Below are 24,573 nucleotides of genomic sequence, written 5' to 3'. Positions count from 1 at the left end.
CTTTCTTTAAAATGAATCTTTTATCTGTATTGCCAAGAAACATTGTGACGATGTCAGTTCAGGGTTTAAAACAAAACGCACACTTGCAGAAAAATGATAATTAAAAAAATAATAAGAGAGACTTAAAGACACACACACAAACACTTTATTTTAATTTGTAACAGGTTTAACAGGAAATCATGTTTATTTATATGTGAGGACGACCACATTTTTCAAATTCAACTAAGCATTACTAAGGTTACATGATTTACTAAACATATAGTATTGTTCAACTTTTATTTGGACCAGTCTACAAGCTGAAAGAGGGGCGAGAGTTACAGCTCTCTCACATAATCATTAGCAGAGTTTAGGATTTTCCTCAGGGCCAACAGAACCAGGACGTCAGTGTCATTATTGGTGTCTGACTCTTCATGGTAGTTTTTCACAGGAAAGATGCAGTTCATCGGGATTCCCACTCTGTCGCGGCATTCGTACATCTGAATGGGGGGGGGGGGGGGGTAAAGAAGACCAAGGACAAAAGGATTACATTTTATCATTTAAGCCTTGAGGTCTGTAGCGAAACTCTGCCCATAGGCACAACGTGAAAACTGGGTAATGATGATCTTACAACGTTGTGGATTAAACCGTTACCGCCCAAGGGGATTCGACAGTTAAAAAACCAACTTATGTAATAAAGCAGGAAGTATTATATGACCAACCTTTTCCTTAATTTTCTTGCTGAAGTAGACTTTTTTCAAGTTTTCCTTAACCAGTGGACAGCACTCATCAATATGTGTCAAGATCAGGACTTGAGGGATACCTGTCATGCAGAGAGAATGATTTTCTTACAGCTACCAAGGATTAATGCTGAATATTATATTCTTGATTATACAAACCAATGAGGAGACATTGGGTGACTCCTGCATGTTTTTATTTTGCTTAGTCACATATGCTCATACAAACTTTAAAGTAAATTTCCTTAAGTTTTCCCCTTCACTTTGATTTTTACCTTAAAAACTGAGATCTTATATTTACATTAGATTTATCTTTACGTCTTGTTTATGAAAAACTATTCTTTACTTGCCTCGTGTAAAAGACAATGGATAGCAATGATTAATAGTAAAGCTGAGACTTTTACTCGTGTTACTCACCAAAGTCCCTGGCCTGTTCCCGGACATTCTTAATGCTATCGTTGACAGCGTCATACATGACAGGGACAGTTTGTGCTGATACAACGCTCACCAGACAGTGAACTTTATCATTCAGAGTGGGGGCGTTAACGTACCATGGAGCACCATCTTGTAAAGGACACTCAGGATTAAACTGAAAAATACACAATTATTTTTTATTACACAATATTCTTTGACAGTCATGAATATACTTGGACAAGCAGGAATAAATAATATAGGTAGGAATTTATATTGGGCATGCAGGAATATAATTGGAAAGGCAGAAATATATTTGGACAGGCAGGAAGTGTGTATGTATGAAATGTGTATTTGTATTAAATAACATATTAACCATACCTTACAGTTCTCTCTCACGTGGCCCAGCATAGCATTAATGATGTCACCGGTGTGGATTCCAGATGTCCTGGTATCTTGTAGCCCCATGATATCATTGAAGATAAATGGTAAGGTGCTGTCATTTTCATCCCAGATTCTGTAGCTTTTGTACTGCAAAGACAAAACCAATACAATATTTTAACACAATTTTCTCTCAGTCTTGATTATAACCTTATCTACCTTTAATTTATTATATGTTATATAAATGTAATGCATTTATTAATATATTATCCATAACATAGGTACACGTGAAGAAAATTCACTATGATAAACTGATGACAAATTTAGTTCTGAAAACTAAACTGAATCGTCTATAACTGAAAACCGAATTTACTTGTTTCGTATAACTTTTGCTTGCACTCGCTGCTTCTCCGGCTCTGTCCGTTACACGGTGCTGAAAGACACTGTTAGCTGAGTTGATGAAGCTGGATTTTCCAGCACCAACCGCTCCGTGAACAAGGATTCTGAGATGGGTGATCTCTGCATGATGGATTGTAAGTTCTCTCAGATCCGCCTCAAGTTGATCTCTCCCACTAGCGAAAGAAAGAAATAATACATTTATGAAAATAGGAACTTAGCATGACGTTGCAAGGCCATATACTAATAGCTATATTTCTGATTAAGTTCTTGCTGTACCACAATGGAATTAAAATATTTCCTACGTAATAAGATTTTTTTTGGTCTTTGTATTGCAGTCTCTGCAATGAGTAACTGAGGAACTCGAGGCCAATCAGGGATTCGTACAAGAATATTGAAATAATTGAACATGATAATTGCTATTCCCTAAGGTCACCATAAGGGCACAAGAAAAGATTGAATGAATGATTTTGTTGTACAAATCCTTGCTTGTTAAGTATCATGTATGGGGTTTAATTATGCTGTATAATCTAAAATGCATTAATCATACATAGAGGTATGGAACAAGAAAGCAGAAAAAGAGAGAGAGAAAAAGAAGAAAAAGAGCTCACAGAAAAAGCAGCACCATCTGAGAACCTGCCCAAAAGCATCCTACACTCTACCGGGAGTCCAAGAGCTGAGCTACACGAACATTCCCGATATGGGCCTCGGCTCTCTTGGAAATCTCCCCAACAACTGGACAGTGAGATTGAATCCAGTAAATGGATGCACGAACAGATGCGAATATTAAAACGTGTTAGATGTGTTATATAATGTAAGAAGAGAAAGAAACATACACTCTATTTAAATATACCATTTAGGCTCTGAATAACATGACTGCTGAATGAGTGACTTAGCTCTCATACCCACTTTAGGAGATCACTTCCTGTATAACGGCTGTATGCTTGCTTCCTGTACAAACTGAGCTCAGGTTGCACAGATGAGAGAGTACACAGTATCTCACAAAAGTGAGTACACTCCTCACATGATGTCCTTAATTTGGATTCTGACTAGCAAAAAAAATGGTATATTTACTAGTGTAAATTAAATGATGATTTTTTTCACTTATAATATTACAAGATAAAATGGCGAGCTACAGTATTTCTTGGTTGTGGTGAATAGTTAGATTAAGTTGGAGTCATCTTAATCTGCAGTTTGTGGGAATATTTCTCCAAAAATGTGATATACATACGTAAACATGTATTTTTAAATGACTAATGTAGCTGATGAACCATACTGTGTTTACAAAATATTTCAGCATCTTTAAGTTGATTTCCTTCTTTAAAATGAATCTTTTATCTGTATGTCTGTATTTCCAAGAAACAGCATGTCAATGTCAGTTCAGGGTTTAAAAACAAAACGTCAGGGTTACGCATGTAACCCTGTTCCCTGAGAAGGGAACGAGACGTTGCATTTAGCATAACAGTATGGGAACGCCTTGTGCGCTTGACCGGTATCTGAAGCTTGTGTAAAATCATGCCTCTACTTATAGACCTGCCATGATCAGGTGACGTGGCAATTAAGCGTGTCACATGATATATATATGGCACCTGTGAACCACGCTGCCAACCTGTATTATCTGAAGCGAAGACGCAATTCACAGGCCTGCCCCGGTATGACAGTGCTATGCAACGTCTTGTTCCCTTCTCAGGGAACAGGGTTACATGCGTAACCCCGACGTTCCCTTTCAAAGGGAACTTCGACGTTGCATTTAGCATAATAGTATGGGAACGGGAATACCCACTCAGTCATACCGAGGGTACGGCCTGTTCAAAAATACCCAAGCCCGAGGGTCACTGCAAGACACTCGAGCCCGGGGTGGAATGAATATCCAGGTTGTAATAACGAATGACTGTGTGAGGCGTAGACCACCCTGCAGCCGCACACACATCCTGCAAGGATACCCCTTTGGACAAAGCCTTCGAGGAGGCAACCACCCTAGTGGAATGAGCTCTTATGCCCAGAGGCATGGCAAGACCATGTGTCGTAAGCAATAGAGATTGCTTCCACTATCCAAGTAGAGATGCGCTGCTTTGACACAGCATCACTTTTCCTGTCGCTGCCAAAGCAGACTAGTAGCCGCTCCGACTTACACCACTGGTTGGAGCGGTGGACGTAAGTACAGAGAGCCCTTACTGGACACGGCAGGTGCATCCTCTCTTGTTCCAGTGTGAGGAACAGAGGAGGGCAGAAAGCCTGCAACACCACAGGGTGGGCAGCCAATGTAGGCACTTTAGGAATATAATCCGGCCTAGGATACAGGAAGGACTTGGCTTATCCAGGGATAAAGTCAAGGCAGGGAGGGGCAACAGAGAGAGCTTGTAGACCTCCCACTCGCTTGAGAGATGTCAGGGCCAGTAAAAGAGCTAACTTTAGAGTCAGAAGCTTCTCAGAGGCTGACTCTAAGGGCTCAAATGGGGCCCCTGACAGACCTTCCAAGATCACAGCAAGGTCCCAGGAAGGTATGCATGGCCTGCAGATGAGCCTCAGCCGTCTGACACCACGCATGAACCTCGAAGTTAGAGGATGTTGCCCCACACAGGCTCCATCAACAGGGGCATGGCTGGCCGAAATGGTGGCCACGTAACCCCGATTGTAGAAAGAGCCAACCTGCTGAAAAACGTTCTTGTAAGAACTCCAGGACTGTAGCTATTGTGCAGTTCACTGGGTCTAGGTGATGTTCCTCACACCACCAGACAAAAAGGCACCACTTGAGCGCATACAATTTCCTTGTGGATGGTGCTCTAGCATTTAACATGGCTTCTACAATCTCAGTTGTGAGACCAGAATCTATGAGCTGGTGCCCCTCAGGGGCCAGACCCACAGTTGCCGAGTTCTGGCCGAGGGTGATAAATCAGCCCTCCGGCTTGAGACAGTAGATCCACTCTAGGGGCTCGAATGGGGCACCCGACAGACCTTCCAGGACCACAGAAGGTCCCAGGAAGGTATGTGCGGCCTGCAGATGGGCCTCAGCCGTCTGACACCACGCATGAACCTCGAAGTTAGAGGATGTTGCCCCACAGAGGCTCCCTCAAGAGGGGCGTGGCTGGCCGAAATGGCGGCCACATAACACTGATTGTAGAAGGAGCCCACCCCGCTGAGAAATGTTCTTGTAGGAGCTCCAGGACTGTAGCTATTGCGCAGTTCACTGGGTCTACAGTGGATCCCTGCGGATGGGAATCTCCCAAGGAGTGCCATTTCGCAGGGATATTATCCCTCAGAGCCATGTTTGAGTTGCCAAAAGGGTGCTACTAGCAGACTGTCTTGGCGAACTCTCGCTAGAGCTTGTGGGAGCAGAGCGATGGGGGGAGCAGCATACAGATGTGACCTAGGCCACATGTGTGGACTCCACCCCAAGAGTCTCCCAAGATCCAGCTTTATCTTGCTCAGTGTTGATAGGATTGACACTACGCCTGTTGGGGATAGAAACGCCCTCGTCGTAGTAGAATCCTATAACCCCTAGAAAAGTTGTCCACTGCACTGGGGAAAGCATACTTTTCTGAGATTCAACCTGAGCCCCAAGCTCTTCATGTGGGCGAGAACAACATCTCGATGTTGAACTGCCAGCTCCCTGGATCGTGCTAGAATTAACCAGTCGTCCAGGTAGTTTGGTACACAGATGCCCTGGAGTCCTAAAGGAGCCAGTGTGACATCCATGCACTTTGTGAAGGTGTGAGGGGATAAAGCTAGCGATATTCCTATGTGTAAATAAAGGCTGTAAACCTCTCTCCCCGAGTGAACGGGGTACATGTTCTATTGCCCCATTGTCCAAAAGGGAGCTTACTTCCCGCGCTAACGTCGGGCTCTGGTCTGTGCTGACTGCTGTGGTGAGCACACCTGTGAACGGGGCGGGGGGGGGGGGGGGGGAGCTATAACTGGACCCGGTAACCCTTTCTATGGTAGGCAGAACCCATGGAGACATATTTGGCAGTAGCTTGCATGCTGCCCAATGGTCTTTTAGTGACGTTAGCTATTCCACATTCTATTGGAGGGAACCATCAGATTTTCGTTGCCCTGTGACAGCTCGCTGACCAGAGAACACAGAAAACTTGGGGACCGCCTTGAGTAAGGGAGGCCCTACAGTAGCACTGGGGGCTACCTGTCCTAACAACCTCATGTCCTCAGATACATCCCTCCACGGCCCCTCAGGGCCGCTCTTCTTTGCCTGCTTGGCCTTTATGACCATTCTCAGATCAGGCCTAACAGCAGACCGCGACTGTGGCCGCCCGGTTCCCCTGGATGTCTGTGGGGGTTGGTGGGCTACCATACTCGCCTTCTGGGTCTCCCTCACACTAATGCTAGCCCAGGCTCCACTCGTGGACGCCCGGGTGAGCTTGAGACAACACGCCATCTGTCGAGCTCACTCAGCAGGTCTGCTTGGTAGGCCTGCAACCCTGTCATTGTCTGCAGGGTCATTGTCTTGACCCACAAGCAAGACTACTATTGCATAGGCTTGCCTACCAATGCCACCTTGGATGCAAACCGGCCCCCGTAATTACTCTCCGTCGGTGGAGAGAGGTAGCTAACAAGCACCTCCTCCACCTTGGGCATAGCTAAATAGCCATGCCGTTCATTCCCACAATGGCCGAATAATCCAACATCGTGGGGTTATGAATATGGCTTATGCGTGGTTTTCCCCCAGAAGCCTGAGATTTTGTCATAATTTCGGGAAGACAGGGGAGTTTCTTCAGTGTGCGGGATTTACTTTCACTAGGTAATCACTTCAAGCAGCTCTTTATATGCTGCTCTCAGTTTTTAAACACATCCTTCTAAGTCCTTGGAGTAAGGGAGGAATTATTACCCTTTTGGCTTTCTATAGCGGGAGGAGTAGTCGTGACGCAAACTCCAAAATCCAGCGGAGAGCCGAACCCGGAAGACAGAGCAAAAGATAGAGCAACGCTCGTCTCCGGCTCCTCTTCCGGATCCAAGAGATCCCCCGAACCTGAGACAGCTGACTGCCTCGGCAGCAGCCGGCCCAGATCCGCGAGGCTCTGAAACCCAACTCGCTTCAGCTTCCGTTTTTTTCGAGAAGAGCGCGAGTCGAGCTGCTTAATGTAGCGTCACCATGCACAGCTTCTCGAGGCCGCCATCGCATACTACACCTAAACACTTCACCCAGAAAGTGTGCACTTTTCCCCGTGTTGAAACAGGAGCACGTTACACACTTCTTGAACTCATTCTCGCTCATTACTTACCTCTCTTTTCCTTTAAAAAAGGGATAGAAAAGTTCAGAGATTTTTGAGAAAATATCAAGTAGAAATGAAGCATTTTTGTCACACAAACAACAGACATGCAGTCTCGCTGAAGATAATAAGGCTGGCGGCGTGGTTCACAGGTGCCATATATATATCATGCGACGCGCTTAATTGCCACATCACCTGATCATGGCAGGCCTATAAGTAGAGGCATGAATTTACACAAGCTTCAGATACCGGTCACGCGCACAAGGCTTTCCCATACTGTTATGCTAAATGCAACGTCGAAGTTCCCTTTGAAAGGGAACGCACACTTGCAGAAAAATGATAATTAAAAAATAATAAGAGAGAGACTTAACAAAGCCAAAGCTCATCTCAAAAATCATAAACAAGCTGAGGGTCACACACACACACACACGACAATCAAAAATCACAAGAACAAATAATAATTGGGCCCAATTTGGACATTTTCACTTAGGGGTGTATTCACTTTTGTTGCCAGCGGTTTAGACATTAATGGCTGTGTGAGTTATTTTGAGGGGACAGCAAATTTACACTGTTACACAAGTGTAACGACACTGGACTTGGGAGTCAGGAAGTAAGTGCATGAGCGAGTCTTTATTATACACGTAACTCAATAACCAAAGAAAACGCGGTCTTCACAGGAAAACGAGAAACTGGAATCGTGGCATGAAACGAGAACATGAATCAAGGCATGGAAACAAACGTATTAAGCTGTACACTCACTACTTTACATTGTAGCAAACTGTCATTTCTTCAGTGTCGTCACATGAAAAGATATAATCAAATATGTACAAAAATGTGAGGGGTGTACTCATTTTTGAGAGATACTGTATATAGCCAAATGGAAGTTGTGAGATTTTTGCCAAGAATTTGCATGGTGAAGATTTATGCCGTGTTTTTGCACTTGTGCCACTCAAAACCCCCCGGGGCTGTAAACCGGTCATGTCTGTCTTTGTGTGCTTAACTTATGCATCCATCATCCCAGTGATGAGATGCTTCTGTAAATCTGTCTGTATGTTCGTATATACTTACGTAAATGTAAGTATTTTCAATTATCATCCGAGTGATGAGACTCTTCTGTACGCACCATCATCCCAGTGATGAGACGCTTATGTTAAATATTGTTATTTTGAACCAGTAAACCGAAGCCTCATCGTAGGTGATTCGAATATACTTCAAATAACTAGCAACAACTCCTGATTGACTCAAAGGCGAATTTAAATTTCTTTTATTATTTTCTTCCTGCTCCACAAGACCGGCTTCCTAAACAGAAGGCTCTAAGCCCAGAGGTCCCGAACTCCACCTGATAAGGTAAGAAGGAGTACTCATTACTGAGCATAAGCTAAAGACCATAAGGCAAGCATGTAAGTGGGATTATATAGCAAGTAAGAATCTCTTTTAGGGGGAATCTGAAATCCATCTTCATGATGGTTTGTTCTATAATAAACTCTGGGCCTCCCAGGAACAAATTTATATTGAGATCACATGACATTTAAATTGCACACAGGTCAACTCCATTAAATCAATTATGTAACTTCTGACATTAACTAATTTAGGGGTTTACACCAAGAAGGATGATGTACTGTATGCAATCACAACTTTTTTTTTTCTGTAACTATACAGATTTTTCCTCCACTTCAGAATTCTGGCCTATTTTGTGTAGATTCATTAAACATAAAGCCCGATTTAAACTAAACAAAACACAAAGAAATCAATTACTTACTCCCAGTCCACGTTTCTCCATGGTTTATCAAAGTCTGTAAATAAAAAAATCATTCAGAACTTCAAACGTTCTCCCTGTGTCTTGATGGGTTTCCTCCCATCTCCTAAAAACATCAAGTATGAAGTTCACGGAACAGAGAAATATCATGTTCATCAACACGTTATTAATGACCTTACTCGCAGTGGTTTATACTTCTAGCTAGACTTGTAGCCTATTTATACGTTTTTAGTTTGGGAAATCAAACCAACTAAATTCATTAGGAAATATTACAGGCAGAGCCAAACAAAACTTGTCAACTATAACATGTCAATAGCTCACTAATTTGGAAGCAACACGCTTACTCGGTCATATCACCTAGAAAGATTAACAAAAAGGTCCACAAGGCCTTGGTCTGGTTAAGACCATGTATGAACTCTATTGAAGAACTGTACCGGTTAAGGAGTTTTTATTTACTTTCATTACTATCATTTGTAAATTAAAAATCCCTTCTTTCCCTGCAGTCCTGAAGATCTTTGCAAGTGTTTTCGAGTTTTTTGGTGATGCAGTGGTAGGATTCGCCCACATCTGGAATTTCTGCAGTGCTAAACTGATGGCGATACAGATTTACAGAGGTATCACTATGCAACCCCTAGTGTTATGTTTTAGCAAGACTGCACACAAATATACAGTAAACCAGGGTGTCTCAAACGTCATCATACATAGGGGAAATGAAAATTTTTAGCAAAATATCTTAGTTATAGGTTGTTTTTCTTCCTTGAGATAGACTTTAAGATCACCTGACAAAAGAATGCACTTATGGTGCCTGGAACAGGAAGGTTGCGTCTGTATATGCGAGTACAGCGGAAGAGACGACTCTGTGTGTGTTTACAAGAAATATCGATCATGTAGAGGATGTTTTGCAGGTAAAGTTACACTTTGCTTAAAAGTGTTAATTATGGAGACTTTTAGAACATCCTGTATAACAGCTGTTGAATGGTTCCAGCAAAGTGATCTGACCTTCTGGAGGCTTTGGTGTTGATTTCTTTCCACCCATTTTGTTAGATTTTCCTCCTCTGAAGCTGATCTTCCTCACAGGGTAAAGAACATCAACACAATTTTAATAAATCCAGCATGGAGTAATGGATCACAAGGCTGATACCCAGTCTAAACTAAAACATGTCTTCTTAATCAAAGATCAAAGAGATTATTCTCCCTGCTAGAGCAAAAGTGGTCAAATAGTACCTACCAAGTCTGAGCTCAGTATAACTGTTACACAAAATACGGAATCATTCTGTGCTTTCACTTGGTAACCAGTCCCTCCCTCCCTCCTTCCCTCCCTCCCTCCTTCCCTCTCTGTCACACACACATATATACACACTTATTTTATTATTTTCCTGAAGTACTCTATTTCTCACACAATGCTGATTAAAGAGTCCATCTCCTTCAAATTCAGCAGTGCACAACTTTGAAGATTATCTGAAGAGTCATGGGCGTTGTCACAAAGCAACTTTACAGAGATCTGGCTTTGAACTTTACATTTAAATTCAAGTTTAAGTCGATTCCTTAGTGAGCAATTCCAGAGGCGAGTGTGGCAAGGAAAAACCTCCTGAGACGACATCAGCAAGAAACAATTGAGAGGAACCAGATTGAACAGGCTCTCACATGATGTCCTTAATTTGGATTCTGACTAGCAATTTTTTTTTTCATATTTACTAGATTAAATTAAACGATTAATTTTTACACTTATAATATTAAAAGATAAAATGGCTAGATACAGTATTTGTCGGTTGTGGTGAATAGTTCGATTAAGTTTGAGTCAGCTTAATCTGCAGCTTGTGGGGATATTTTGGAAATATCTCTACAAGATTGTAATATACATACATAAACATTTTTTAATGCTATTGTTGTTGATTAATGTTGTCAGGTATATGTATATGCTTCAAAGATGTTTCCCACACTGACCAGCTGTTGTGCACATGTGCAAAAATATCTTTTCTTTGGACTTGCCTTTCCTTAACACGCCTGCTTTTGTAGATGGTCCTTATATCATTGCTAACTAATAAGCACGCTGAATCAACATCTGTCAGGACAACCTTTCGAGGGATACCAGCCAGATGGGGGGAAAAAGCAAAATAAAAGGAAGGGAAAAGGATTACATGTTATCATTTAAATCAAGCCTTGAGGTCTCTGTACTTTGCATACAGGTACAACTTGAAAACTGGGTAATGATGATCAACGTTTTGGATGAAACAGTTACCGCCCAAGGGGATTCAACATTTTAAAAAACCCCACTTATGTAATAAAGCAGAAAGTATTATATGACCAACCTTTTCCTTAATTTTCTTGCTGAAGTAGACTTTTCTCAAGTTTTGCTTAACCAGTGGACAGCACTCATCAATATGTGTCAAGATCAGCACTTGAGGGATACCTGTCATGCAGAGAAAATGATGTTTTTATTTATCAGGGCCGAAATAACAATTGTGGTCCTCACCAACTTCTATAAACTTTCTATAAACCTGTACCTTCAGGTGACAAAAGAAAAGTATACAACAGATTTCAATGTGTAGTCATTTTCTCAACAAAAGCAGCCAACCTTCAACAAGCAGGTGGGGTGAAAATACACCCTATTATTCAGTAACATGTAGAAGCACGTTTATCTTGAGGTAAACATTTTTTGTAGGAGTTTATCAGTCTCTTTTATCATTTTGGAGAAATTTTGGCCCACTCTTTTTTACACTCAAACATAACCCAATACTCAACCGGGAAGTGAACGAACCAAAACAAAGTCATGTGACCACTTAGAAGCCGCGCCACAGTGCCCTGTAACTATTTTTTGTAACAGATGTAAACAACAAACGAAATGAGATCAGAACTTTTTCTCACCTTCGTTGTGAAACTGCAACATATGAAAATCATTTGACATGCAGAATTGTTTTAAGAGAAAAAAAGGAAAACAAATATACAACCCCAATTCCAAATAAAAAACTTGGGACACTGTGTAAAGTGTAAATAAAAACAGAATACAGCGATTTGCAAATCTCATAAACCCATATTTTATTCACAATAGAACATAGAAAATATATCAACTGTTTAAACTGAGCAAATGTACCATTTTAAGAAATAAAAAAGAACGTAATTTTGAATTTGATGGCCACAACACGTCTCAAAAAAGTTGGGACGGGGCAACAAACGGCTGGAAAAGTAAGTGTTACTAAAAAAGAAACAGCTGGAGGTTAATTGGGATCAGGTCAGTGAGATGATTGGGTATAAAAAGAGCATCTTAGAGAGGCGGAGTCTTTCAGATGAAAAGATGGGATGGAATCTGGACGGAAGCAGATGTTGCTCTAAAACCTGTATATACCTTTCAGCACTGTTGGTGCCTTTCCAGATGTGCAAGCTGCCCATTCCATAGGCACTAATGCACTGAATGAAATCAAAGAGGGAAATGAGAATAGTTGAGACATTTAGGAAATAACCAAAACAAAACAGAAAATACAGAATACTGGCTACAGAAAATATCTTATCAGATGCACTCTCTCGAGCTCATGCTGAGTAGATGAGTAATGTAATCAAAATGAATTTGACTTTTATGGATGGGGTGTTACGTCAGAAGACGTACTGTGCATGTGTGTTCTCTCACTCTCTCCCTTTTCCGCTCTCACAGATCGCTCTGCCGTAATCGGACGTGCTGACGATGTGCACAGGGGTTGGAAAGGAGATCTTTTAAAAGAGAGAAGGATGTTATGTCTGAGGAATGACTGCAGATGTTTGGTGCGACTGTGATAGTGTGGAGACAATTGATTAACAAATGTTATTTCTTATCGACCAGGGTGCATTCCACCATGACTCTGACCTGATTTAACATGAATGCATAAATAAATAAATGAATGCGCTTTGTGTCCGTTATTCATAAAGTTTATTTATCGTACTTCCACATACTCTCAATATGCTTTACATGGAAGAGGATCTCCAAGGATCATTTCACCAGGTTCAAACACATTAGCCAGTTGAGCATGTACACAAAATAACTCGAATAATTACATAGACTTTTGTTAGTTTTTTTGTTTGTTTGTTTGTTTACAGGATATAAGGTTTAACTCTCTAAATGTCCACCTTCAGCAGAATTAATCAAACATGATAAAGGATTGTCATAAAACTAAAAGTTACCAACATGGAGAGTTGATAGAAATATTGCTCTGCAATTATATAACATATACACTAAATGATGTTCTTTTGGCCACTATTGTCTTGACTGCAAGCTCTCTCCAATGGGCCAATGCATATGCGAAACATAAAATCATAAAAACATCATCTCATTTTGCATCTTAAACACACACACCCAACCCCGAAAACACACACACCCCAAACACACAGAGGGCTGTATTCAGAGTGTTGAAATTGCTCGTTCAGAGAGAATCGCAGGCTACTTGGAAGTTACACAAGAGTTATGCACATGGAGAGGAGCCTAAAACACAGGTTTGCGATTGTTTCCCGCATGAGGACACATTTCATGAGCTCGATTTAGTATCTCGTTAAGTTGTGCACACAATGAACTGTCGGCGCACAATTTAAAAATAAAATGCTAAATAATAGCATGCACTGGATCAAGTGCTATTCTATAAGCTGCTGAAACAAGAGTGCAGAGGTTTTTTTTATTTTATAGGTTTAAAGGTGGTGGTCTAGATGCAACTGAAAAACGTCTCTGCTCAAGAAAAACCTGGCAACCTCAAAGGCATTAACGACACACAGGGGATTCGAATAATCTGAATGGCACACACAGAGCAAGTCATAACTCGACTCTGAATAGGAGTAACTTTCCCTGCATGAATTCTGGACTCTGAATACGGCCCGTAATTCTTGTTCACATTAAATGGGACTGGAGGGGCTCTTGTTGCATTCCAAATCCTACGCTGTAATCTATATGTCACATTTACACTACATCACGCAGCATTTATAAATGATAAATTATAGTTTACACCACTCTATTGGCTGAAAATCGGGATTCGTCGATGAAGTACACAAACACGCACGAACAACTACGGTGACAACATAAGGGTCACAATATTTCAGCTTTTTTTTTTTTGCTTTAAATATGGATTCAAAGGGGAACCCATTAAATAGCTTGTCCTACTTTTGTTTTTGTTTTTCTTATAGCTAGCTAGCAATGTTTCTCGACTTTTAGCGTATTCCTTAACATATCAATCAGGGGGGGTTTTCCCTCCAAAATTTTGTCCTGTGTTCCCCTTTGAAAACGTCGTAGCTGGGTATCCAACTCAACATTAAAGCTCAAAAATGGTGATTCCAATTATTATTGAAAAATGAATACACAAATGTCGATCGCCAGTGAAGGAAAGCCCAAACATAGTACACACATAGAAACACACACACACACACACACACACACACACACACACTCTGACACATTGCTAGCATTTCTTGACCTTAACAATGTTTAAATAGTTTGTTAGCATTTAATTGTGCTTATCTCTGGAAGCAGCATGAGAACAGTCCGTACATCCTGGCTCCAAAACCTTCACCAAACGATGTTGATGTCGATGTTTCATGGATTTAACATTTTAAACCCAAGATCTCTGCCTTCCAGTAGGTCCTTTTTTTAAAAAAAATCCTTGATAAGATCAACTAATCAGTGTTTATTCGTTTATTCATTGAAGCGTGGCTTTAAACAGATCAGGCGCTCAGATGAAGACGATGCTGTGCTTTTCTGTTTACGATTTATTTTGTGCTTTTTTTTTCTTTTTCTTTTTTAATCCAGCATGGCATCCAACTGGTCAGCGAGGTCATCGAACATGCTTCCAATATCATCAAGAATGTTGACTGTGCTTTTATTCTCCGTTGCAGAACTGGAACACAAGAGAAAGAAAAAAACAAGGTGGGATTTGAAAATATTTATTCATTTTAATTAGTATCAACTAATATTTATTAATTGTAATATTTAATGATGAATTAAAAAATACTTGTCTTCGGTCATGATCCTTTCCTCTACAACCTCCAGTGCTGCAGCTAAGGAGGCACTGGTCTCGTCCAGCCTTAGCTGGTTTATTTCATCTTCTCCATGAATTCTGCCTTCATCCATTCCGCTGACATTTGGCGCCCTCTGTCGAATTTCATCTGCAGTTACAACGCCATGTTCTGTTGTGCTTTCGATGTCTCCTTCGATCTGCATCTGTCTGGCCACACCCACTTTCCTCCGCCTCATCAGCACCTGCTCTGATCCCTCTGTCAGCTTTGTGACCTCGCTGGAAGTTCCCATCTCTTGCCCCTTAATCACTGCTATCTCTTTCCTTTGTCTCTTTTGCTCGTCATCCTCGTTGTGTTTTTCCACCTCTCGTGGCTCTGCCTCAAAAGGGCTGGGAATATCCACTGACAGCCCTGCCATGGAAGATCTCGGGGGTTTGACTGGGGCAGATCCGCACCCAGGGGTAGAAGGAGTTTGGGGGGTTTGGGGGCTCTGAGCGGGAGATGTCAAAGGTCGTGGGGACAAAGTGTGAGATTCTGCTGGTTTGGGGGTCGGGGTTGATGGACTGAGTATAGGATGATCCACTTGCTCGGGGAGAATGGTAGAGGAGTGTGGGTGTGTGTTTAGGTCACTGGGTGGGGTAAGTGTGTGTGTTGGTAAGGGCTTCATTTTGATTGGTTTAGGAAGTGTAGGAGGAGGGCGTGGCTTTGGAGACACAGGCGGTGGAACTCTTTTGCCCTCCACTAAAGAGTCAAAACCATCAGAGAAAAAATTATGAATATATACACAAGGTATATAATCTAATTCGAAAGAATCATAAACCCGACAAAATATTTTAAAGACTAGGAATGAAAAAAATTCACATAATGAGACGTAATTTCTGCTCTTTCAGCATGTCCTTAAGGCTAGTTTAGCAATTTCTCAGGAATTATTATCCATGTTAATTTAGCAATACCTGTGCTGTGTTGGTTCTCCGGTCCTGGAAGTGGGACTCTCCTGGTTGGGGTGGGAGGCTCAGGCTTCCTGAGGCCCAGAGATGGTTTGGGGGAAACTGGAGGCTTCAGCGCTCGCCGGAAATCCTCGCTCATATCACTTTCCCGATATACATGTTCCACCTCTGATACAGGTCTTACACGAATAGCAGCATCTGTCGCATCATCCCTCTGAGTGGGTGCTATTACTTTTGGCCGTCGTCTCACAGTGCTGGTCTCATTGAGCTGGACCCTCTCGCTGCTCGAGTCGTGAGGTGTGCGGGGCCTCCTCAAGGTTGCCGTGGCATCCACACGTGACCACTCTTCTTGAGTGAGCATGGAGCGGGGGCGGGGCTCTGGGGTTGGTCTCTCAGGGAGTGTTTCCATTGGTTCATCAGTAATTCGCAGAGATTTGGTAACTTCGCCTTGTTCTGTGCCCTCTTGCTGTGCAATGGGGATCTCGTAGTCAGTTAAGGGGCCGCTGATGGTGTGATGGCGACTCTGGATCTCTTCGTCTGAACTCAGAGAGTCATGGTTTCATCTGAGGATGTCCGGGCTCGCCTGGAGAACAGAGCAAATACTTACTTATTATCCCTATAAACCATATGTTAACAAAAAGATGAGGGAATGCGTCAGGAACTTAAACATTAAAACAAACCTAAACCGACCAGTGTGCCTCCTATTCATATTTTTCTTCATTCTGAATAACGTTTTCATATTCATTACATATAATGGATATGCTGTTGTTTGATTTCATAAAAACAGTGTTACCTGTAAGTAATTCCTGCTAGCTCCTTTGGCTCTGCCTCCTAATGTGGACATTTCTAGAATGGCAGCGATGTTTCGAACACTTCCTAAAACCCCTGATTCAGAAGCAGGACCACAGTCGCTATGGCGGCGTTCTCGGTACGTCACGCTTAGAAACAAATCACAAGGCTCATCTTGGTTGATCCCGCCCTATACATACGTAAGGCTGGTGAAAAAAAAAGTAAATGATTAATAATGAATTTCCGTACACATCCAACCAATAATTTCCACATTATTTAACAGGAATTTAAGTGTTGTGTACTTAATTACCATAATTCTGAACACAAGTTGTTAAGTTGGCAATCATTTTAAAATGACGTTGCTCCAGTTAGATTTTCTCCAGTAGAATACAGCCTTTTAAACCAGGAGAAATGACTAACTTGAAGTTGTAGAACAATAGTAACTAAAATCCGGTGTAGTTTACAATACAAATCTCATACCTACGATCTCTGCAGGATTTATAGACATTAAAGCACTGAACGAAATGAGCAATATAGACAAAAAAGAAACACTCTGCGTCTACTACTTTTATCTCTCATAGAACTATCCACAGTCCAAAGGCTGCTAATTCTGCTCAAAGAGCAAACTGACTACAATGGAGCTAGAAGGCTATAAGTGTGAATGACAAATGATTTAAAAAAAAAAAAAGTATCAATACATGAAATTCGATTACACAATGCAGTTGACGTTTACACGAATAAGCAGAAATGTAATCATGATTTTCTTTCCTATACAATATCATACCTTCTGTATCTGCATGTGAGTGTTTATTTTAAATTGAGACACAATACCTAGGGAATCGGTCATCAATTTCTTCTGAAGACATCTGTGGAAGAATAACCTTAACATAAGCTTCATTTCTTAACTGAAAGTGAACTTAATCATAGATATAATCTAAATAGGTGATTTGCTTTTATTTTGCTTACTCCGGCACTGCCTGACCTTTGAACTTTTAATATGTTTGATTTTCTTTTCAACTAGTGTGCCGGTGGAGCGCATGGTGAAAATCCATGTTCCTACATTCATATGTTATGTCAGATGCCAGACTCTCCTAGGAGAGTCTGAATATGAATATGAACATGAACATGAAACAAGACAGATCCAAATAAACAATAAAGTTCCAATGAACAGTAAAGCTACACGTTCTCCTCCTCTAACTTGTTCAGTACTTGTAATACAGATTAAATACGTGTGAGCAGATGATGTAAACTATGGATCTGGACCAATGTTATTTGGGAACAAAGAGAAAGCTGAATTTTCTCAACATAAATGTTGTGTGTAGTTTGTTATCAGATTGTCTAGATGTACATCACACATCTGCTGTAATGATGGCTGGAAACTAGGACTTAATGGCATATACTGTAGAAAGGTCATATAGAACATAGAGAAATCTCATTGGGAATTAAGTCACCTTTCACATTGCCATTTATTCCGATCACAACCAGACAGTTATATTGTTTCTGAGTTTAGTCTTTGTTTAGACTTTGTTGATGCTGAAGAAGCAAAAGTCTAAGGAACCCTTAACCTTCAGACTAATGATTTGCAATGTCTGAACACAATGCTTCAAAAGAAACATGTATAACGAACTTAAAAAGGTAGAAATGGGTTCTATGAATTAGTTAATGGACTCTCTCTCTCTCTCTCTCTCTCTCTCTCTCTCTCTCTCTCTCTTTATATCGCTATTACAGTAGTGCTTAAACAGATACATAACAGACAAATATACATAGACAGTTTTATTTTGTACACGCATACCAACTTAATCTTCACCTATCATCATTCCCTGTTAACTAAATCTGTCACCTCCTAATAAAACAGTTTAAGTCACTAACCAAAGTAAGTATGCAAACTGACGCCATGATAAAAGAACAAAAAAAACAATGAACGTTTCTTAAAGAAATTCCTAAAATCCTCTGACCAAGTATATGGCTGTGCCATCTGTCTATTAAATAAATGCCAGTCCTTCAGGCTGAAAAAGAAGCATTGAAATATTCTGCAGTACTTTGGCACTGTGACTCAAAAAGTAGTTTTTCATCTGACATCTGAAAGCTAACTACTGTCCCAACTGCCCCTAACTAGTGTCCCAACTGCCCCTAACTACCGTTCCAACTGCCGTACAATACTGATAATGCTCTTACACTTAAGAGGGCTGAATGGCAGACCTAGTTAAATAATATTATTTCGTTTTGTCATTATAATATCTTATATTAGATCAAATATATTCTTATATATCTCATATTAATTTTTGCCTTTTCTTATACATTGACATGGGAGAAGACGTGTCATTGGGCAATGCTGGTGTGAAGGTAAGTCTGCACAAGGACATGTCTTTATAACTGTAAGTGACTAGTCAACTTAATCCTTCACATGGAGGGTGTGTACATTTGTCGCTCTACATTAATGGTGGGGATCCTTATAGACTGTGGAACAGAAATGTACTCAGTGTGTCTCCACCCATTTATTTCACATTGGACTACAAACATTTTTCTTTTTTAGCATTATGTACAAAACACCTGTTTCTTTTAAAACATCTTTAAATGTTTTTTCTACTCCCTAAATAAACCTTCGGACTTAAGACACGATCTGTGGAGTTGTTGACGCCCTGCTCAGGGTTAAACAACAACGTCTTTACAATATCTTCATGAATAAATTATCAAACGGTAACCTTGGGGTTTTTTTTTTCTTGGAGCAGAAGTCAGGTCCTCTCACATTTCAAAACAGGTCCTCGTGTTGGTGAATACACAACATTCCTCTAGGAGTATTAGGATTTCTCGGAGCAGACATCGTAACAGATAGTTGCAGAGTTTCTACTGTGTTTTAACTACAACATTTTAACCATTATTTAAGCACTGAGACGCACGACTCTCTCCTTAATTCGTTAACATAAACACATTTGTAAGCATTCTAGTCAGCAAAACCCCCAGAAATCACACGTTTCTATCTCACACACAGACAGACAACTGCCAGGAAAGATCACACATTCAGATCAAACAGTGTTACCAGAGGTCATAAATTTACACGACTTGACTGTCAGCCAGTGGGGACATGGGATGTCAAAGCATAGACAAAAGCTTATGTATTTAGCAACAGTTCTGTGTACGTATCCTCGCTGGCGAACCATTTTCCGAAAACATGTTTATAGTCGAAACAAAACGCACGATTCACGATTCAAAAAGCGCGCGGTCTCACTACGCCTCTTGGCTTCGGGCTCATTCCACTAGGGCGGTCGCCTCCGTGAAGGCTTTGTCCAAAGGGGTATCCTTACAGGATGTGTGTGCTGCTGCAGAGTGGTCTATGCCAAACACATTCATTTGTTATTACAGCCTGGATATTCATTCCACCCCGGGCTCGTGTCTTGCAGTGACCCTTTAGCTTGGGTCTTTTTGAATAGGCCGTACCCTCAGTACGACGGACTGGGTATTCCTGTTCCCATAGTGTTATGCTAAACGCAACGTCGAAGTTCCCTTTGAAAGGGAAGGTCTGGGTAACCCGGTTCCCTGAGAATGGAACGAGATGTTGCGTAGCTTTGTCATACCAGGGCAGGCCTTTGAATTGCGTCTTCGCTTCAGATAATAGAGGCTGATGGCACGGTTCAGAGGTGCCATATTTATATCACGCGACGCACTTAATTACCACGTCACTTGATCATGGCAGGCCTATAAATAGGCATGATTTTACACAAGCTTCAGATGCCGGTCACGCGCGAGAGGCGTTCCCATAGTGTTATGCTGAACGCAACATCGAAATTCCCTTTGAAAGGGAACACCATTTTAGCTGTGAAAAATGTGTGGACTGAACTGAAACTGTGTCTAAGCAAGGAGGACCACAACCCTGACTGAGTTAGAAGAATGGGTAAAAAATATGGCAGAGTACAGTATTATGAGGGGCTTGTGGACAACTACCCCAAGTCGATAATCATCAACAATCAAAGAAAATCAGATTATGTCAAACTGATACAGTAAGTGAGCAGAAATTGACAGTTTTATCAAAATCTAACAGGTTTTATACACGTTAACATATTGATCATCATCTAATAAATATTATAAGACTAAGACTCACGTGGAGGCGATGGAGGTGGTGAAGGTGTTCGAGGTTGTGGAGGTGTTTGAGGTCGTTGAGGTGTAGACTCAGACCCTCCCATTTTATTCAGTTCAATGAATCCAGATGAACAATGCTGATGAGAAAAGTAGATTTCGTCATGTAAGAAAAGGTTTTTAATCTTCCAGCAATTTTTTTTATAAATAAATAAAATAATTGTAAAAATTATATATATATATATATATATATATATATATATATATATATATATATGCACTTGAAATCTGTAATTAATGGCGACAGCACGAAAAGCAAGACACCATTTCAAACCACAGACCAAAGTACTTGGCTAACATGATAATTCTGCTGATTTTCAAATCTGATTTATAAACAGCTGATCTGCTGGACTGAAGGACTGAGGACTGAGACTGACATGTGAGACATCCTGGTCAGAGTCTTACATTTACGGTGTATTAACTCTGAAAGGGAGTGAAATCTTTGTCTTATTCTTACTGTAACTAACGTAACATAACATAATCGAATATATTCCATAAAGACAGAATATTACATTACTCTTATTTTAGCGATGCATATGTAAGGGAGCCTACAAAGTCTATTCGGTAAAGACTTTTATTTTGATATTGCGATGACGTTTACACCGCCATTTTGTGCGAGGAGAGGCGGGGTGAGAGGGAATTAGAGCAGCGGCGGGAGTTGAGCTGAGGAGTGAACTTCGGGAATATTACAGTGGTAAAAAAAAGTTCAGTTTAGACCCGTGACGTGTTCCAGAGACACATTACGTTGTTTCTAAAAATCCGTTTGTCTTTAACGAGTCTGTTCTAGAAGGCGATGAAACGGGTTTTCCTTCGTGTGTGTGTGTGTGTGTGTGTGTGTGTGTGTGTGTGTGTGTGTGTGTGTGTGTGTGTAGCGGGGAAATAGGCCTGTTAGCGCTTACAGAGTTATTATCCGGTGGAGTCGAATACTCCCGTGTTTTCTTTATGTTTCACATAAAGTTTTGTTTTGTTTTGTTTTGTTTTGTTTGTTCAAACGAATTCAAAACGTAACGGATGCCATTACTTATGGTGTGAGAAGAGTTGGCTGATTTATCGGATAGGGTTGTGTATTGTCCGTCTTCTCCACTGGATCTCCGTTAGCCGGGATTGCGGCCTCGCTGGATCAAGCTACAGTCTTCAGCGTGAGCACAATCGCTAAGGGTCATTGGGTGGAGAGACATTACTCTGCCCTCTGCTGGACATTCAGCGCCTCATCAAAGTTATAAGAGTGCTGATGGACATTATGCTTCCCATCTTCAACTGAACACTGGTAAGCAAGTGTCGTGTTTTCTTCCTAAGGGATAAAGACCAAACTATACTGATCTTGTTATCTATACACACACTTCAGGTGGCTGCCGTGCTACAGAACAAATCCTGAAGCTCACCTCATCTTGAGCGTCACTGTGTTGCAACACGATGGATACCAACATACAACCACAAGTTGTAGAGAGACTAAAAGCCTTGGGTTAGGGGTCTAGGATCCTGTTGCTCACTCAGTCTTCCTTAGTTAAGTTTTGAATAATTCCCCTACAAGGTGGTTGTACATAGCCTTCCACCACACATACTTGGTACCCTTCTCCATTTAGGAAGAACTGTAATCCTAATGTGTTTTTAATGCTTTGTAAAGCACTCTGTGTTGCACTAATGCCACTTAGGCGTTTGGGATCCGAGTCCTTACTCAGATTTTTCACCAGAGGTCAGAGATGTCTTTTTTTCTCAGTGCGTCACAAGCGACGCTCACGATCTGATTCGGTGCTTTGAGAATCAGAGCATCCATATCATCGTCTGTGTCCATCTCCTCATGGTAGTTTTTAACAGGGAAGATGTGGTTCACTGGAATACCCAGCAGATTCCTGCACGTCTCCATCTACAAAAATACAAACGTTTAATGACTGTTGCTGAAGGCCAGTGAGGGCTTTCTATGATTATTTCACTTTTTTTCTGTGATCAGTTCTTGGCTAGTAGCCCTGGGAGGACTGTCTGACTGGGAGGATGAAATGTCAGGACATCGGATTTAACAAAACCCTGTTTATTTCCACGCTGTCTACAGCAACATGATAAAGAAAACTGGTCCCGAGGCCCCAAAATATATGAATTCATTGTAACACAAACGCCAACAAAAAAGTCTCTCTCTTCTTATTTTGCTACTCTGTAAGTTGTTACTATAGAAATAGTGAAGAATTAGAATGACTCTCATTAATATAAACCTGTGGTTTATCTTGTGTCTGGAACTACTGTCAGAGTTCCTGTTATAAAAGATTGGTTAATACCGTCTGACCATTCGAGCATTCAGTACCACTGTGGTGTAAATAATATTAACATTAAATTGTAGATACTGGATTGTTGCCAGTGGAACATCTCATAGCAGATGTCCATCCATCCATCCATCCATCTTCTACCGCTTACTCCTTTTCAGGGTCGCAGGGGAACCTGGAGCATATCCCAGGGAGCATCAGGCACAAGGCGGGGTACACCCGGGACAGGGTGCCAGTCCATCGCAGGGCACAATCATATACACATTCACACACCCATTCATACACTACGGACACTGTAGACACGCCAATCGGCCTACCATGCATGTCTTTGGACTGGGGGAGGAAACCGGAGTACCCAGAGGAAACCCCCACAGCACAGGGAGAACATGCAAACTCCACACACACGGCCCCGGCTCATAGCAGATGTTTCAATTGTAAATACATTGTTTTATTAAATAAAAGTATATTTGTAGAATTTGTGCTGGTGACATGTAAAAAAAACAACCAATTTTTCTTTGTCCCCTCAGTGATGAGTAGCAACCAGGTCCACCTGTGACTGTACTGAAAGGCTTGAAGGGCTTCTTACATGCTAAACGGCGTCAAGCAGGGTTGTGTCCTGGGGCCGACCCTGTTCAGCCTCATGTTCTCTGCAGTGCTGACTGACGCCTTTGGAGACGGTGATGCTGGGATCGGCATCAAGTACCGCACAGATGGTAATCTGTACAACCTCAGGTTGCTCCAAGCGAAAACCAAGGTTTCGACAGACATCATCAGGGACTTCCTCTTTGCTGATGACCGTGCCCTTAACAATAGCACAGAAACAGACATGCAACGCAGCGTTAACAGGTTTTCTAGTGTCTGCACAAACTTCCTTCTCACCATCAACACCAAGAAGACTGAGGTCATTCATCAGCCAGCCCAGGGAAGCCCTATACAGAGTCCAACATCACTGTCAATGGTCAGAGACTGAAAACAGTGACCAAGTTCACCTCGGCAGCACGTTGTCACAAAATGCCACAATAGATGACGAAGTTAACGTCCGCATTGCGAGAGCCAGCTCAGCTTTCGGGAGATTGTATGCCAAGGTTTGGAACCGAAGAGGCATCACCATCCAGACCAAGCTGAAAGTGTACAGGGCAGTTGTGCTCCCCACACTGCTGTATGCATGCGAAACGTGGACAGTGTACCAACGTCATGCCAGGAAACTGAACCATTTTCACACCACCAGTCTCAGGAAAATCCTTGGCATCAAGTGGCAGAACAAAGTCCCAGGCACTGTGGTTCTCAATCAAGCAGGCCTCCTAAGCATCTTCACCATCTTGATGACGACCCAGCTACGCTGGGCAGGACGTGTGATACGCATGACAGACCAACGTCTACCAAAGAGACTCCTCTATGGCAAGCTTCAGCAAGGTCAGCGTTGCCAAGAAGGCTAAAAGAAACGCTTCAAAGATACCCTTTAAGCCTCACTGAAAGCGTTTAACATCAATCCTGCCTCCTGGGAACAGACTGCATTGGATCGTGACACCTGGCGCTCCTCCATCCACAAGGGCTCTTTGCTGTGTGAGATAAATTGGAAAGCTGCAGCCGAACGAAAGAGGTAAGCCAGAAAAA

General features: G+C 41.7%; 2 protein-coding genes across 15 annotated transcripts in view; both read right to left on the bottom strand.

Annotated features, from left to right (window-relative positions):
• LOC108258372 (caskin-1) overlaps positions 1-24,573 on the bottom strand; it is an 88,011-nt gene that overhangs the window by 5,286 nt on the left and 58,152 nt on the right. For 8 of the 13 annotated variants that reach the window (XM_053676153.1, XM_053676150.1, XM_053676151.1 and 5 more), the window contains 5 exons: positions 20,673-20,787; positions 16,581-16,782; positions 15,794-16,370; positions 14,837-15,581; positions 14,074-14,722 (listed from right to left, as the gene is read on the bottom strand). The exons of 1 other annotated variant lie outside the window; for it this stretch is intronic. In XM_053676153.1, coding sequence (XP_053532128.1) covers positions 14,626-14,722; positions 14,837-15,581; positions 15,794-16,196 — 1,245 coding nt within the window. In that variant the 5' untranslated portion in view covers positions 16,197-16,370; positions 16,581-16,782; positions 20,673-20,787 and the 3' untranslated portion in view covers positions 14,074-14,625. Of the gene's footprint in view, positions 1-14,073; positions 14,723-14,836; positions 15,582-15,793; positions 16,371-16,580; positions 16,783-17,407; positions 17,872-20,672; positions 20,788-22,382; positions 22,572-24,573 lie in introns of those variants that run through there. 4 more of the 13 variants (XM_053676152.1, XM_053676159.1, XM_053676161.1 and 1 more) reach the window with 3 other exon arrangements.
• Positions 123-10,133, bottom strand: LOC108258403 (interferon-induced protein 44-like). 2 transcript variants are annotated; one of them, XM_053676205.1, is made up of 7 exons: positions 9,879-10,133; positions 8,883-8,916; positions 1,879-2,077; positions 1,506-1,655; positions 1,131-1,302; positions 699-799; positions 123-476 (listed from the first exon to the last, which is right to left on the bottom strand). In XM_053676205.1, the coding sequence occupies exons 1-7, from the start codon at positions 9,913-9,915 to the stop codon at positions 315-317; spliced, it is 855 nt and encodes a 284-aa protein (XP_053532180.1). In that variant the 5' UTR covers positions 9,916-10,133; the 3' UTR covers positions 123-314. The 2 variants fall into 2 exon arrangements, with proteins under 2 accessions (XP_053532180.1, XP_053532181.1); XM_053676206.1 differs by lacking the exons at positions 8,883-8,916; positions 9,879-10,133 and adding an exon at positions 2,513-3,388.

Source organism: Ictalurus punctatus, chromosome 26 (assembly GCF_001660625.3).
Source record: "Ictalurus punctatus breed USDA103 chromosome 26, Coco_2.0, whole genome shotgun sequence".
In the NCBI taxonomy this organism is placed as follows: Eukaryota; Metazoa; Chordata; class Actinopteri; order Siluriformes; family Ictaluridae; genus Ictalurus; species Ictalurus punctatus.
The sequence above is the reverse complement of the archived record's forward strand: the minus strand, read 5'-3'. Positions and strand labels throughout refer to the sequence as shown.

Coding starts and splice junctions, on each gene's coding strand:
- LOC108258403 (XM_053676205.1), bottom strand. CDS start 9,915: ATGGGTGGAAAGAAATCAACACCAAAGCCTCCAGAAG. Junction 1,656..1,878: donor GCAAAAGTTATACGAAACAA/GTAAATTCGGTT, acceptor TTGTCTTTGCAG/TACAAAAGCTACAGAATCTG. Junction 1,303..1,505: donor ACGTGAGAGAGAACTGTAAG/GTATGGTTAATA, acceptor TGTATTTTTCAG/TTTAATCCTGAGTGTCCTTT.